This window comes from Pagrus major, chromosome 7, assembly GCF_040436345.1.
Source record: "Pagrus major chromosome 7, Pma_NU_1.0".
Classification (NCBI taxonomy): Eukaryota; Metazoa; Chordata; class Actinopteri; order Spariformes; family Sparidae; genus Pagrus; species Pagrus major.
Window position 1 is genome coordinate 4,016,449 of NC_133221.1, and position 16,165 is coordinate 4,032,613.

A 16,165-nucleotide genomic window follows, 5' to 3' on the forward strand; every position below is an offset into this window, starting at 1 on the left:
GGAGGTAATCGTGTCACGATTCTCCAAATCCATGATTTGCGTCGATTTTCAATTTAAAAAAATTCAACATTGCTATCTTATTGTTTAACTTAGACCTTATGCCATGACAACTGTCATATACAAGTCTGTTTGTCTTCCCGTACACAGGATAAGTATCTGGAAGTGCGTCTCTGTCCTCTGAAGTGTTTTTGAAATGTTTTGATATCCTTTCAACATGCGCCAGGTGCGCGCTGGGGTGAGGGAGTATCTTCGATACTGCTTTATTATTCGTTTGATGATATTGAAGACTGATTGTGATACATTTTCGATGTAAAAATTGAATCGTGACACCCCTAGTTGGCGATAATGAGCAACTCCTGCCTTGCAACAACTCTGAGGGGAGACACTACCTCAAATTCAGAAACACATATTATTGTAATGTGGACGTCATGTGCTGATTCAGTACAAGTATTTGTATCAGGATGTGTATGTGGGCTGGTTTCACTTGACAAAATACATTTTGAGATAGATTTAATAATTTCTTTGCATTGATGATATGAACTGCAGATTGGAATTTGCACGTTCAACACTTCAGCAGGAAGCGGTGTGTCGGCTGTAATGAGGATGAAACACATGACACTGAATGTGTCACTGTGTCGACCCTTGTGGCTACATCTGTCTTTATCTTAAACACCAACCACTATCACCTCCACCGTCATCATCATCAGTAAGGCGTGTTGGCCAATTGCCTTCTTTCCATTCCCACACAATAGTAACATTCCACAACATTCCGGTTTGCTGCGGGATGACTTTTTCCCGTGGAAACTGACTGCTGAGAAGACTCCGTCATGTGACCGAGGTTACAGTGGAGTCGTCAGAAATAGACTCTGTGGTTTAATAATACTGGAGAAGTGACAGCCGAGACTGTTGTGGTCTGAGGATTCTTCAGATCGTGTCATGCGCAGCTCTTTTAAACAGATCAAATCTCCTTTAGACAAACTCGTCTCGCTTGTACAGTAGAGTCAGCGAGAAATGTGTGAATATGTGTATTTTGGGTGAAATGTTAAAAGGACCGGCGACTCAACGTGACTGTAGGAGGAGACTCATCAAACGACCCAGATGTTACTGCTGCATTGCACACGCACACACACACACGCACACACACACACACACACACACACACACACACACACACACACATCGTGTACTGCAGAATGACAGTAGAGTTTGTGTGTGTGTGTGTGTGTGTCACTCAGATAGTGAGCAGCAGTGATAAGAGTGATTTAAACTCCATGTGTTACAGAATCAGCAGATCAGCCATAGAAAAACAGTGACAGATGCTGTGTGTGTGTCTGTGTGTGTGTGTGTGTCTGTGTGTGTGTGTCTGTGTGTGCGTGTGTCTGTGTGTGTGTTACAGTTCTGTTTCTCAGCAGAAGGTCTTAGAGCTGTGGGTACCTCCAGGGTTTGAGTTCCAGTGTGTGTGTGTTAAATTTTCTATTTAAACTATCTGTCATGTTGTCCTGAGCAATACATTCACTGTAGTACCAATACTGTGATTGAGATTGTTATCGAAAATTATTATTGAAATTATAATATGAGAATATATAATATAATATAATATGAGTGTGTTGGTGGTGTTAATGTATGGTTGCATATATGAAAGGCTGAGTGGAGAATGTGTTTATGTGCCATGAGATTATGCATGTGCCCTATATGTAAATGTGAGTGTGGATTATAAGAAATAAATACAAAACATGAAGGTAGTTTCACACACACACACACACATAGTGTATTGCAGAATGACAGTTGAGTGTGTGTGTGTGTGTGTGTGTGTGTGTGTGTGTGTGTGTGTGTGTGTGTGTGTGTGTGTGTGTGAGAGAGAGAGACTATGCTGTAATGTCAGTAATGTTATGTAACCGCTGTGATGTCAGTGAGCTGAGCTCCTTGGCCTGCTTTCATGCCAAGGCCTGTTTTTAATCTGCAAGGTTGACACAGCAAAACAACCTGGCTCATAACCTGACCTTCAGTGGGCACGCACGCACGCACACACACACACACACACACACACACACACACGCTGCCTCAGCTTTGGTGTATTAAACCAGCAGTGAGTTTTACACAGTTCTTCACTATGTTCTATTTGATTTCAGGCTGAATTTTGTGTGTCTGCATGAGTGTGTGTGTGATACTCAAATGGAGAATTTGTCTTCTGGCATGATTTCACCTGAAATGAGAGCGGTACCCTCCATTTATTTCTGTCTCTCTCTCTCTGTAGGTCTCGAAACCTCTCTGGTGGTTCTCCCAGACCTCGACACACCAAGAAGATCCACTTCATCAAAAACATGAAACAATACGACACAAGAGGCAGCAGGTGGGACACACAAACAGAAACACATTATTCTGCAGTTACTGTTGTCACATCACAGCTTCACGGACAAGAAATATCAGTTTCATAATAAAGAGCAAAACCAGCATTATAAACTTCAAAACGTTTTTTAAAGTCAAATCCTGTAACCTGTCCCTTTATTCATTGTTTCCATTGTTCCAGAATGGTTTGTTATTTTCTGATTGTTTCACAGCAGTTACACTTTAAATCCGCCAACGCCTCTGCACAATTCTCCAGATTTGGTGTGAATATTGCTGAAGTGGACACTTGATCCTGTCCGCTTTTCTGTTTGTCTGCTCTTTGTGTGTCTGTAGCTCAGTTCCACCCTCGGTCAAACAGACACACAGACCTTTTGCTCTTTATGACAGGCTAGGAGCAAAAAGAGAGACAGAGACAGTGATGTAACCTGGTTTTCCAGACCTCACGCTATTATTGCCGGGGGGCTACACAACCACTGCTTTGTTGACACCCAGCAAACCCCAGAACACAGCAAAAAAAAATTGGGGAAAATTCCTGCAAAGTATACCTTTTTAAGCGTGCTCTATGTTTCACCTGACCACAAGACACATTTCCCCTCAGTGACAATAACATTGAAGGTAAATGTTAAAAGTAGCAACCATCACATTGGTCCTGTGCTTCAGCCAAGTCTTTGTCCAGGTGTAGACAGCATAAATAGCAGCATGTAGATCCCTGCTTTTCACAGCGTCTCGAGTTACAGAACAACACCTAAGCACAGCAAGGTCAGGGCAGTGGACTTTTTAGTAAGCTGTCTATGAAGTACAACAAAAAAGTCACAGCTATTTTAAACAATAGCAGCAACTTACCTGAGACAGGGTGAAAAACAAAAGCTGCTGGAATCTTTGCTATTACCCATCAGACCCTCTTATATTGGCAGCTAGATTTTCTGCAATAACCCTGTCCTTCATTGTCCAGCTACAGTGGAATGACCCTAACCCTCCCCGTGGAGGTAACGGTCTAAAATGTGTAAAATATGTCCTGAAATAGTACATCATCTATTTATAGACATTTAAGTTCATGCTTGTAAGATTTTGTTAAATGTCTCACAGGTCATATTCTGATTTTTTCCACTATTGCTCAGTGTAATACAAGCAGTATGCAAGTGTGCAGCCGTTACTCTGACGCAGGAGGAGGACTGAACTGTGGGTTTGTCTTGTGCAGCCTGGACAGTGTCATTCTCCTCAGTTCTTCCTCTATTGTATTCTATTCTTGTCCTTCCTTGCAGGCTGTATAAATCAGACCTCTGGGTCAAAGGAGCACAGGACAACTCATCAGATAATAATAGACTGAGGGGCTGATTGTTTTAGAATAGATCCAGCTAAGAGCAACAGAGCTTCATGTCATCACAGAGAAAAAACAGCATCTTACAGAGAAGAGTGAGTGCCTCAAAACTGCTGCTGTCGATAATCTTCTTTTAGGGCTTTGGAGATTTGAAATGGGTCACCAACGTAAAGTGTGGATCTGCTTGTCAATAAAAGTGCTTACAGCAAGCCCCTGCTTCCAGCAGTGTTTCAGTGTAATAGTTAAAGCAGTACAGTAGGAAAATCAATTGGTTAATGTCTGTAAATCTGTAGATATAGTTAATCTAACGAAGCTTTCCCTGGTGCAGATTAGAGCCTGACTGATAAACTGGTTGGCCAAATTTATCAGCTGATGACAGATGTATCGTATCGCGGTACATGTTGTCCGATATACGCGGAACATGCAGGAAAAAACATTCAACTTTGTACATTTATTAACTGTCCTGGAAGAACTAAAGTACGATGTATGTGCCAGTTGATGGTATTTTCTGACTAGTCTAACTTATCCTAAAAACAATTATTCCAAATGTAGACATTTTGTAAATATGCCATAAGCCTGCAAATAAAGGGAGTGAGACTGGAATAAAAACAGCCTACGGTTTAAAATAACACAGCTCCAGAACATACATCCTGTGAGACTCTGAACTTTGCCCTGATAAATAAAAGACAATAATGTAAGGTCACTGGTCACGTTACTCTATGGCTGAACTTTTTTCTGCATGGATGTAGAGTTTGTTATAAAGAGATGTTAGAAGTTCCCACAGGGCTCTTTGTGTTGCTCAGAATGTAACGACCCCTTGGTCAGGAGTTCACGTCCCAGTGGGATCAGTCCGGTGTTGTTCTTTAAGGTGATCATGGAATAATGTGCCCCCAGAGTCATGAGATGTGTGGTAGCAACTGGATGTGCGACTCGCCAGCAGTCACGTTTCCAGCGGGCCTGTTGTGATGCTGTTTCCACTGCACTCCCTGGTGACTTCCTGCTCTTCACTTTCCCATGCATCATAGGGAACAAGCTGTGTGTGTGTGTGTGTTTTTCCAGCAGACAACTACGCATTAAGCACCAACGCACTTCATTTAGTTTCCTTTTTTTTTTGTCTCCGTTGAATAATAAATCACTTCATAAAACAGTTCTGCCTCCTGGACGGATGAACGACAGCCACAAGATGAGATTGTTTGTGTGTTTAATTAGGATTAAAGTAGACTGAATCATCTCCCCAGGTGGATCCTCATTAAACACTGTATGTTTGACCAGGATCATGTCATGTCTGTGAAAATAACAACAGTGTTTACACAAGCTGGGGCCCTCGTCACAAGTTTATCCCAGTGTGAGTTTCCAAACAAACCACACTATATACGACTCCATGTCAAGGGCTAGTGTGAACTGAGATAACATCAGGTCTCATCACTTTATAAATTAAATGGATAAGAAAAGATGATTTAATCTAATAAAGTTAAATTGCGTCTTTGGCTGGCCCCTCTGGCTCGATGAGCAGTATCATCTTCCTGCTATGGCCCAAACAGTCGTCCTGCCATCATCTCTACTTATCTCCACAAGTCATATCAGAAAACCGATCACAACATTTTCTGACGTAGTGCACCACAAAGAGCAGATTAATCCATTCATCAACCCCCTCTGGTATTAGAAACCTCACTTGAATTATGTACCAAATACAACAATATGGAATCAAAATGATCTTTTCTGTGAGTGTGATGGTGCAGTCAGTACACAGGGCTTCAGGTGGAAGCCTTCTCAATAACAGGTGTTTCTTTGAGCTTGGCTCACGACCTTAAGAAGACACAACAGTGTAGTCGAGAATAGTCCCTGAAACTTCCCCTTCTCTACCTGCACCCACACACTCAACACCACCTCCTCAGCAGTGAGGTTGGGTAGGTTTCCAGTTTTGCCAGTTCAGTCAAGCTTCAGTCTGTTTGATTTCATGCCAACCAACCTAACAGGCATTTGTCAGGTTTAACATCAGCTGGAGAGAACTTGGTTAGCAGGAGCCCGGGGACAGCCGAGGACCTCGGCTCCGCAGATTGTTATGGTGCACTACGGTTGAAAGTTGTGCGCACAGTGCCACAGTACTACTCAGACTGAAGTCCACAAGAGAAAACTCTCATCAGTACTGGGTTGGTGCAGGTTATGCTGCAGCTCATTAGCATTAAAAGGTTGTTTTTGTAGCCTGCAGTGCAAAGCCTGGTTTTAATCAGCTGCTCCTGTTTTCCCTGTTAAAGCGGCCACATTACGCTGCTAATACAAACTAAATTCATGTATCCATTTCAAATGAATGACAGAAATCTCTTAACAAGGCTTTTATTGTGAAACATTTGAAGGAATGTGTTGTGGAGAACTCACTGACTTGCAAAATTCACGTACGTGGGCTACCTGAAATGTCGCTTCTGTAATCTGTCCTCCAGTTTTCAATCAGCCGAAGTCTTATTTATTATTTTGATGTTAAGCTTTAAAATAAGAGAAAGTTAAGTTGAATTGTTGATGTGAGAAATAAAAATATGATGTGCCTCAGTTGACATGATGGACTGTAGAGCTGCTGTCACTCATGGGCTCTCATCGGTCCAGTCCAGAATAAAGCCTCATATCAAATCAGTTTGACACTTTAAATCTGCCCAGCCCTACTCAGCAGGTTTTAAGATGACGGTTTTCTCCACTAAAGCCTGCTTTTTATTTGCCCCATATTGTTTAATCCAGGTTATGTAACTACTAGATTTGCTGCTCTCTCTGCCAGTATTCTGATTAACTGCAGAGCTGGTCGGTGTCTTCGTCTGATTCGGCTAAATGCTTCCATCGCTGTTCCCTCTGACAGTCTCATGTTTGACTTTATGTTGTTTTTGTGGTCAACCTCAGATCTCTGTGGAGCTCAGTGTGTGGCCTCTGTGTTGTTAATGTTTTAATGCTGTCAGAGAAATATGAGGTCAATGAGTGGCTGCATGCAGGACTTGTGTGTCTGTTTGTGTGTGTGTGTGTACAGAAAAAATTAAAGTGCTTCATCAAAACATGATGAACTCAGATAAGTGTGTTTATGTTTTCACACACTGTGAATCATCTTCAAGTCTCTTTGGTCCCTGAGCCAAACGTAATGACTGTAAACATTTTCCTCTAAGACACGAACCAGTCTCTGCTCCACAGGGGTTTATACTCCAGAGGAAACCCGATGAGAAAACACACACACACACACACACACACAAACACACACACTCTGTTCCACTGAAATCCCATTATAACGTGTCGTTGTTAGGCAGTGTCTCTGGTGAAGGTGCCAGTGTGTGTTTGCACGTGTTTCCAAAACATTCAAGTCCCTGTAGAGAGGAATATTATCCTGTGAAAAACTTTTCTTTGCGTGATCGTGTTATATTTCACTTTTAATCATGTTTTATTTCCACTTATAGAAAACATGCTTACTTAATGACACTGTGAGGCACGACCACATGTTTTTTTTATTGAGTGTGAGCCTGAGGGGGGAAAAAATAGATTTTAACACTGAACCTGACTTGCTATTAGCAGTAATGTAAAAATAACCTGCCTGTTAGTCATCAAACACACATGTGTAATGGAGATTTTTACAGCTGGAGTCTGGTAGCAGACACAACCGTTTAGACTGAGGTTGGAAAAAAACAGGAACACGGTGACCAAAATTAAATCAGTTTAGTTCAATTTTGATGTTTATTGTCCGTGGAGGAAGGCAATCAAAGTGTAAATGTTACACATGCAATAAAAATACAATCAGTCAACAAATTAAAAGATGATAAAATAGATAAAATACCTTTCATGTGTCGGGAACTGAGTGGATGTTTGTTGCACTTGGAATAAGAAGTCTTGTTAACAGAAGTCTGTATCTCTGACCAGAGGGATTTAACAGAACATGCTTTGGATTATCACTTTAAAACCAAGATCAAAAGACAAACAGTCTACATGAACATTTACCCTGGTAACGATTAATAAACATTAAAAAAATACAGCTGCGCTCAAGATTCTCTGTTCTCATAGCGGAGCTCTCATTAATTCTTTATAAAGAAACCATTAAAGATCATGACTAAGTGTCACTATTTAACTTGTACAGCAGTTAAGACATTTGAAAGTTTTTGCTAAAGCATAAAAATTCAAATAAAAATGTGCTATATTCATGGGATATTCATTATTACGATACAGAGTGACATTATTTTAACAAACACTTGTGTAACAGACTGCTGCCTCAGCCTCCAGATGGTGGATTCTTGAGAAGCTGTAGCATTTCATTTTAATTATCGGGCTGCACAATGTTGTCGAAAAATCAGATTGCAGTTATTTTGACTGATATTACAATTGCGATGTGTGTTCACGATAAGTGGGAATCGAAATTTTCATTTTCACGAAACAAAAAACTATTAAAATCCTGATGATGTGACATTTGTTGGTGTCTGTACCGAACAAACATGTTTGTTTTTTAATATCTGGAGAACCAGATTTGTGGCCCAGGGCGTCTCTGCAGCACTGCAGTACTTCATTATAATGCTGTTTTGTCGCACATTTGACCATTTGGATATTGCACTCAGTCATACTGCGGGTAATACTGCGTTCATTCCTGTTTTTTGCACATATAAAAAGATTCAACTGGAAAGATGTTACAACAACAGAGTCACTAATGTGTCTGTGTGTTTTTGTTTGTGTTGCAGGATCGTGCTGATCTGTGCGAAGAGATCTCTGTGTGCTGCCTTCTCTGTTCTGCCCTACGGAGAAAGCATCTACCTCAGGTAACCAACACACACGACCACCTTTAGCATCTTGTCAAGCAGGACGAAAGAGTCAGTGGAGACTTTAGGAGAAGAGGTAGAGTTTGCCACAGAAAAAAAGGTGGAGGAGATGTGAAGAGAAAGTTGCTTACAGAGGCAAACAGGAAGAGGAGGGAGAGTGATAACAAGCAACAATCAGTGAGGAGGGGAGGTTTGGGATGATTTTCCCATGTGCCTCAGAGCCTCCGGACTTGACCTGAAGGGACAAAATCACACAAACTTCCCCAAAGATACACACTTAAGTCTTGATAGACACATCGACAGATAAACAGGGAGCAGAATGTACATTTATCATGTTCTCCTGTCCTCTTAAACACACAAATACTCAGATTCTGCAGAAACACACATAAAAATACAGAGTAACAGTTATGTAAACTTCTTCTAATCCCTTCAATTGTATTTTGTTCACACACACACAGATTTTCAGACAGTAATCTACAACAGCCCTTGTGCATTCATATCATCATGTCACGGTCACACCACACACGCACACACATTGTTGGAAGTATCAGTACACAAGTAAAAACTAATCTTTTACGTACAAACAGATTACAAACACACATCAAACTTGCTCTGTCTCCGTTCACACACACACTTTCATACATATACAAATAGGTCGTCTTCATACATTTTCTCCCTCAGAGGAAGTGAGCTCACACATCACACTTCCACTTCTCTCTCGTCGCTGATACGAGACGGTGTGAAAGTTCAGCGTGTTCAGCAGAACATGTGGCGGGAAGTGACTTTTAACCTTTCACTCACAGGAATGTCACTGAGCCACATGTCACCTTTTTAAATGCTACAGGCAGGAGGATGAAGGGAAAATCACTTAAGTTCAGACTAGAAATCTAAAGCCCCAGTAGCGGCCTCTAGAGGCTGCATAGGCCATTACACCCCACGACTAGAACAGTTTACATGTTTTTAAAGCGTTTTAAAGCAACTTATTAATATTACAGATCTTTTGTATCTGTGTATATGTTGTCCGATATGCACTAATATAAAAACGTGTATATTTTTTTTAAGATTACAATGCAGAAAAAGATGCTTGGGTAATATATGAAAACTAAATTCCCTGTGAAGTTTACAGTTTTAGTGACCTGATGTAATTTTATACAATACATTTGATCGTTAAACTGTAAAATATCTTGTTTCCATTAAACATTTTTATCACAGTTGTTGTGAACGATTGTTTATCAGAGCTGCTCTCTTTCTCTCGCCAGTGACCCCACATTAAACCACCCCAGGAGGAGGCACTCGTCTGGTAACATCTCCACCACCCTGGAGATGCTGCCGGGGCTGGAGGGCTTTCAACTGGAGGCCTACGGCAGGGTAGATAACCACACATTCAGACATCCACAGGTACATGTTGTCATGATCAGAAGGAGATTCATCTCTGCCTTCTCTCTCTCTCTCTCTTTATGTCTCAGTCAGTGTCGTACGCCCAGTTCCTGTACCCCACCAACGCCCTGGTGATGCAGAAGCCGTCGTCTACCAGCGACCTGACGCTGCAGATTCCCGTGTCCAGGAGCACGCACAGCATGCCGGGCAGGAGCTGCCCACCCAGCAGACTGAACAGCACCGTGGGTCTGGACCTAGGTAACACACACACACACTGTCTAAATAGCAACGGTGTCATATCCCTAAATTTTTGATTGTATCATGCCCATGCCAGCTTGTGATGTCACTATTTCACCACACAACTGTCAACTCACATTCAGGGTGAAGACTTTGTCCCTGCATTTAGACTGAGTGATTCATACAGGAAGTAGAGGCAGAGGGGTGTGATTGTGACTGCTGAGAGAGAAAGAATGGAAATAAAGGAGGAAAAGGGTAAAAGACAGTGGAGGAAGAAGAGAAACAAGAAAAGGGTGGAAGAAAAATAAGATGGAAGAAGAAGGTGGGGGAAGAAGAATAAGAAGGTAGTAGGAGATGAAGAAGGTAGTGGAAGAAGAAAAAGGTAGTAGTAGGAGAGCAAGGTAGTAGTAGGGGAAGAAGGCAGTGAGTAGAAGGAAATGAAGAAGGTCGAAGTAGGAGAAGAGGAAGAGGAAGGATGCAGGATGCATGTAGAAGAATGTAAAGAAAACAAACACAGGATGGAGGAAAAGGAGTTGGGATGAGGAGATGAGTGGAGGGAGAGTTGTTGCAGCTGTGCTAGAGTGTCGCTCTCTTTATATTTTAAACACATGTGTATGTACACACTGTGTGTCATGGCTCTGCTATCTACACACACACACACACACACACACACACACACACACACACACACACACACACACAGTGACATAGCCCTGTATTAGCCTTTAAACCTCTCTCTCTAATCCGGAACCTTTCATTAACACAACACAGCTGTGTGCGTGCGTGTGTGTGTGTGTGTATTGTAGAGCTTAAAAAAACATCTGAGACTACACGTGTGTGTTCGTGTGCACATTAATAGCAGGTTTATATTTTTAGTTTTCTTGTGACGTATCTCTTCAGCCTCTTCCGTCAAAGCTGTTGTATTTACATATAATATGTCAGGTGGTCAGAGTTATGAAACTGTGTGACATCATCAGCGTCACCGTGAGGTCAGGACTCCTGAGATGCGGCTGCTTGCATCACTGCGGCCAGCTGTTGGTCAGCAAATGGCTGCAGAAGTTTTATTTAATTTCTACAGAAATAAAATTAGAGACAGATGGGAGTTGTTTGTAATTGCTCCAGGCTAGCATTTCCCCCTACGCTCAGTCTTTATGCTAAGCTAGGATAAACACGTCACTGACACAACTCTGGTAGCCGTCTTCGTGTCTGGCTCTATATAAGAAGTGTTCCTTCTGCATGACATGTTTCATAAGTGACAAACATATATCCATACCAATCAAATCAAAATAAACAGACCCAGGGATGTCGTTTATTACATTTACACAATTTTTTGTGGTACAATTTTTTTATTCCACACATGCTTCCTCCATGTCAGCATGACTTCTACCCACTCACTGATGTTTTTGTGTAGGTCTGGAAGACGTGACAGAATACGACCCCAACCTCCTCAGTGACCCCCAGTGGCCATGTGGGAAACACAAGCGGGTGCTGGTCTTCGCCTCCTACATGGTAAGAAGACCAAGTGTCACCAAGTGTACGCTACATTAAAAAAGAGCAGTAAATATCCAACAGCTGTCTCCATCTTGAGCTCAGAAAACAGTTTGTAGTATTCGATTCCTTTAATACGCTCGGTGTGTTGGGTGGTTTTGTTTCTCTTCAATTGGTTTCAGTTCTGGATGTGCTTCATTTTGTCAGGATGAAAAATGATCTTTAGAAGATTCATCATAATTATGTTGTCGTGTCCAAAAGGTTACAACCACATTTTAATTTCCTCATTCTAATAAACGGGAGTAAAAGATGCAGAATGAAAAACCGAAGGCGAGCGAGGCAGAGAGGAATAAAGAAGAGATGACAGAAGTATAGAGGAGAGAGCAGGAGGATTATAGAGCTCTGAGAACAGAATAATCACTACTGACACACACACATGACATTCATGTACACACACACACACACACACACGCACACACGGTTCTTTTACATCAACATAATTATCCTATAGGCAGCAGCTTAGTTTGATCCCTCCACTGAGATGAATTAAAAACTATGGCTATGGAGACACACACACACACACGAAATTATCAGTACTGTTTAATCCATCAGAAAAGATCACTGCTGAGGTGGGCTGCTGTGTCACTGATCGTGCTCTGTGTGTGTGTGTGTGTGTGTGTGTGTGTGTGTCTGTGTGTGTGTGACAGTGACAGTGTGGGCTCAGAGTAAAGCAGTTGATAGTAGAGAAACGAGAAATACATCCTCGTCGGTGTTGACCTCCTCCCGGGGTTCATTTACATTCAGTGACCGTTGTTTGACTTTTAAATTTTTCTCCTGACACTTTGCATAAACAGCAGAAAGAAGAGATTGTCATTCCTCTCTCCCTTTACTCCTTTTCTTTTGTGCAGTTTTATCTATTTTCTGTCTTTTTCTTTACATATTTCCCTCCAGACGACGGTGATAGAATACGTAAAACCGTCCGATCTGAAGAAAGACATGAACGAGACGTTTAAGGAGAAGTACCCTCACATTAAACTCACTCTCAGCAAGATACGCAGGTAACGGACTGTACCTAAACTGAAGTAACATGACAATATAATACAGTATTTTTAATACATGATACAGTTCTTTATAGAAGTTTAAATGTCTTTGACTTTGTGTCTTTGTCTCACAGTCTGAAGAGAGAGATGAAAGTCGTCGGGGAGGATTGCGGCATGCAGCCCGTCACCATCGCGATGGCGTTCGTCTACTTTGAGAAGTTGGTGCTGCAGGGACGACTCAATAAACAGAACAGGTACTTTAACGTCTGATCCTCATATAACACAACAGCTGCAATGAGTCTCTGTAAGGCTTTATATATGGATAACTAGTGCCAGGAGTGCAATCTGGTTGGTCAGAGACTCAGAAGTCTTTCCCGTGGTGCGGACTCATGTACTGACTGATGACTCATTTTCTCTCAACGTAATCATCTGTAAGAGTCGAACACTGAACTGAAGGTTTTGGGATTATGGAGCCGTCCTAGAAAACAACAACCATAATATCCAGGAATGAGAGATTTTTGACAAAATAAAGATTAAGGGTGCGTTCTGGATCACATACTTTTTCATTGTACTGTTAGTGTGCCACGAACCTTGAATATCCGTTGGAGCCTCAGCATGATTTTAATACTTATACTTAAACGAGCTGTCATCTGTCAGGGAGCTGTCAGATGTCTGTGCTCTCTCGCTGTGACATATCTTCCACTGTGCAGAGGGTTGTGGGTCACAATAGCCAGAAAAGCACGCTGGCTTACACACTGCAAAATGTGACCAGACATACTTCATGATGGGACGTACTAAATCGTTTTCTGGCGTGGTAGATAATATGGTGGTATGATTATTGGAAGGCAGGGTGAATGAGCTTTCTTTCCCAGCATGCTGCTGTGTGGAGTCCACAGTGTGGGAGTGACTCCCCCTTGTGTTTGTTTTTAGTAACTGCCATTAATGCAGAATAATGAAGATGATATTTAGTCTCGTATCACAATAGTGATTTAGTATCAATATATTAACCAGCCCTGGTTGTGGTTCTGTACCAGAACACTAACTGTAGCGTTGCTCTCATTCACCCTCGACAGTTTTTGATGTGACCACACGTTTTACTCTGCAGAACGACGTCCTGCCACTTACCCTGATGTTGTGTTACAGGAAGTTGGTGTCAGCGGCCTGCATCCTCCTGGCTGCTAAGATCAGCAGTGACCTCAAGAAGCAGGAGGTCAAACACCTCATTGATGTAAGTCGCACACACACACACACAGTAGTATCATGGTGGTTATCTCTGCCGGTCTGTCAGGTCATGTTGCTCTTGCTCAGGTGTTTGTGAAGCTGATCTACCTGAGCAGGTGGAAAACAACCTGCAGGACAGTTTCTGTCCTTCACAGTTGAGTCCGGACTCTCCTCACAGAGCTCAACATCAAACCTCAGCAGGCTTGTTGGCATTCAATACTAACTGGTTCAGTGGCATGGCCGCTGCTATTGGCCGATCACAGACATGTCAGGATTAACAGGCCCGAACTAAACGACAGTGACAGAGGGGGAGTTAAAACTTTTTCATAAACCCATTAAAATAAAAACTGACCCATATAAACGATATTACCTGATTATTTTCCGGCTGTGTTCTTTCTGTGCACGTCATACAGTTCTCCTCTTAACAAAGATGGCAGCTTCCAAGGTGAACCTGTCTGCTGCAGGGTTTATTTTAATACAAACAGAGAAACTTAACATAGACGATGATAGATATCCATCTTCAGGACAGGGAGCTGATCAAACATGCAGCTGAAGACATAAAAGGAAGGGAGGATGGATGATGTAACACCACTCTTAAGCATGTTACCCAGCTGTTACAAGACACATAGGGGGGTAGTTCTAGTTTTGTTTTACATGAACTTAAATTAATATTTATGAGTTAGTCCAATCAGAACAAAAAAACTGCCACACAAAGTCCTCTTCACTTGCAATCAGGAAGATTTTATAACCAACATTTCAGCACACAGACCTTCATCAGGATGTTTTTAACATAATCCCAAAATTGATTCACTGTTTCTTGTAAAATATCAAAAATATTGACAGTCTGATCCCAGATTAACATTTGTTAAACCAATCAACATATTGATCATAAAACCAAAATTCAACTGTGAAATAAAAAGCAAGCAAATTTGACTTGAACTTAAACTAATAAATCAAATCAGTTCTTCTGAATTAGTCATCTCACGATCTTACATGTTTTGGTGTGAATGATTCGTCGTGACAAGGCTGCAACGTAATCCTTTGGAGCAACTCCAACTGTCAATGCTACATCTATAAAACATGTAAACACAAGGCCCAGGAGAAAAATTCAAACAGATAATAAGACATTTTTGACTTGTCAAAGACGGTGGACCCAGAACATTTGGTGTGTTTGTCTCATACTTTGGTTTCTGTCGTGTCTGTAGAAGCTGGAGGAGCGTTTCAGGATCGGCAGGAGGGAGCTGATATCCTTCGAGTTCACCATCCTCGTCGCCCTGGAGATGGCGCTGTACCTCCCCGAGAGTAAAGTCATGCCACATTACAGACGGCTGGTCCAGCAGCAGCAGTTATAGCGGTGTTCACACTCCTCCCCTCCAGGGACCTCAGCACCGTCCAGCTCCACACTGTGATGCGAGGCTCAGAGGAGTCATCCTCATCTCAGACACCAAAGCTCTTCCACACTGTGACGGCGGCAGGACAGCAGGCGTGGAGCAGAGAGAAACATCGCCTTCTCTTCCTTCTCCGGACACCAAAGTGACGACACACTGTGATCGACGGTTCAGCCGGTGCCTGGCTCAGCAGCACCGCGAGAATCACTGGAGGTCCAATCCATCGCAACCCCTCAGAATCACGTCTTTGTTTTTCTTCCTGATATTCAGACATTTGTCTTCTCTGTCGGATTTGAAAAGGTTTTCCTCACCAGCTCCTCACACACATTTTAGTAACCGCTTCTCCTGTAAGTTAGGTGACAGATTTCGATCATTTTAGTTAAATTTGAGGTTCTTGTAGAGCTTTTATAAAGTCATTTTGAGTCCTTTCAGGTTTCAACACAACACCGCTTATAGTGTTTTAAAGGACAGCTTCACCATTTTTCAAATCTGTCTTCAAACAGAAGTCAGGTGCCCATAGAAACATAAATTAATGGAGACTGCTGAAGCCTCCTGTTGGCTTCAGATAAACATTTCCGAATAAAGTGGACTGTAGTTTTTTGTCCCTCATCCCTCAGGACGTCTTAACAGCCAGTATGAACATGAAGAATCAAGAAAAAAACAGTGTCAGTGCACATACGGGCGCCTGACTTTTGTTTTAAGACGTGACTTGAGAAATTGTAAACCTATTCTTAAAGGTTGACTCTGCTGTGACCTCTTTAGAAACAGGTCCAACATGACTGGAGCAACATGAGATAGTGAGAACTTGCAGCGATAAAACACATTGTGTCGCAGTCATCGTTGTCAGACTTGCAGGGAATCATTAAATGCGACATGTTCGCAGTGTGAGCAGGCGAGTCGACTGAACTGCAACAACATGTCTGTTCAAAAACCTGATTCTGGTTGTGCAAGTTGGTTTCGGTTCTGAAAACTGAAGTTCACAGA

At 42.0% G+C, this 16,165-nt stretch overlaps 1 protein-coding gene across 1 annotated transcript in view; it reads left to right on the forward strand.

Annotated features, from left to right (window-relative positions):
• The window catches only part of cables2b (Cdk5 and Abl enzyme substrate 2b), a 33,393-nt gene extending 17,685 nt beyond the window's left edge, over positions 1 to 15,708 (forward strand). The window contains exons 2-10 of the mRNA XM_073470701.1: positions 2,255 to 2,350; positions 8,353 to 8,430; positions 9,690 to 9,798; positions 9,897 to 10,065; positions 11,456 to 11,553; positions 12,484 to 12,590; positions 12,707 to 12,826; positions 13,716 to 13,800; positions 14,999 to 15,708. Coding sequence (XP_073326802.1) covers positions 2,255 to 2,350; positions 8,353 to 8,430; positions 9,690 to 9,798; positions 9,897 to 10,065; positions 11,456 to 11,553; positions 12,484 to 12,590; positions 12,707 to 12,826; positions 13,716 to 13,800; positions 14,999 to 15,145 — 1,009 coding nt within the window. The 3' untranslated portion in view covers positions 15,146 to 15,708. The remainder of the gene's footprint in view (positions 1 to 2,254; positions 2,351 to 8,352; positions 8,431 to 9,689; positions 9,799 to 9,896; positions 10,066 to 11,455; positions 11,554 to 12,483; positions 12,591 to 12,706; positions 12,827 to 13,715; positions 13,801 to 14,998) is intronic.
• Positions 15,709 to 16,165: the final 457 nt, after the last annotated feature.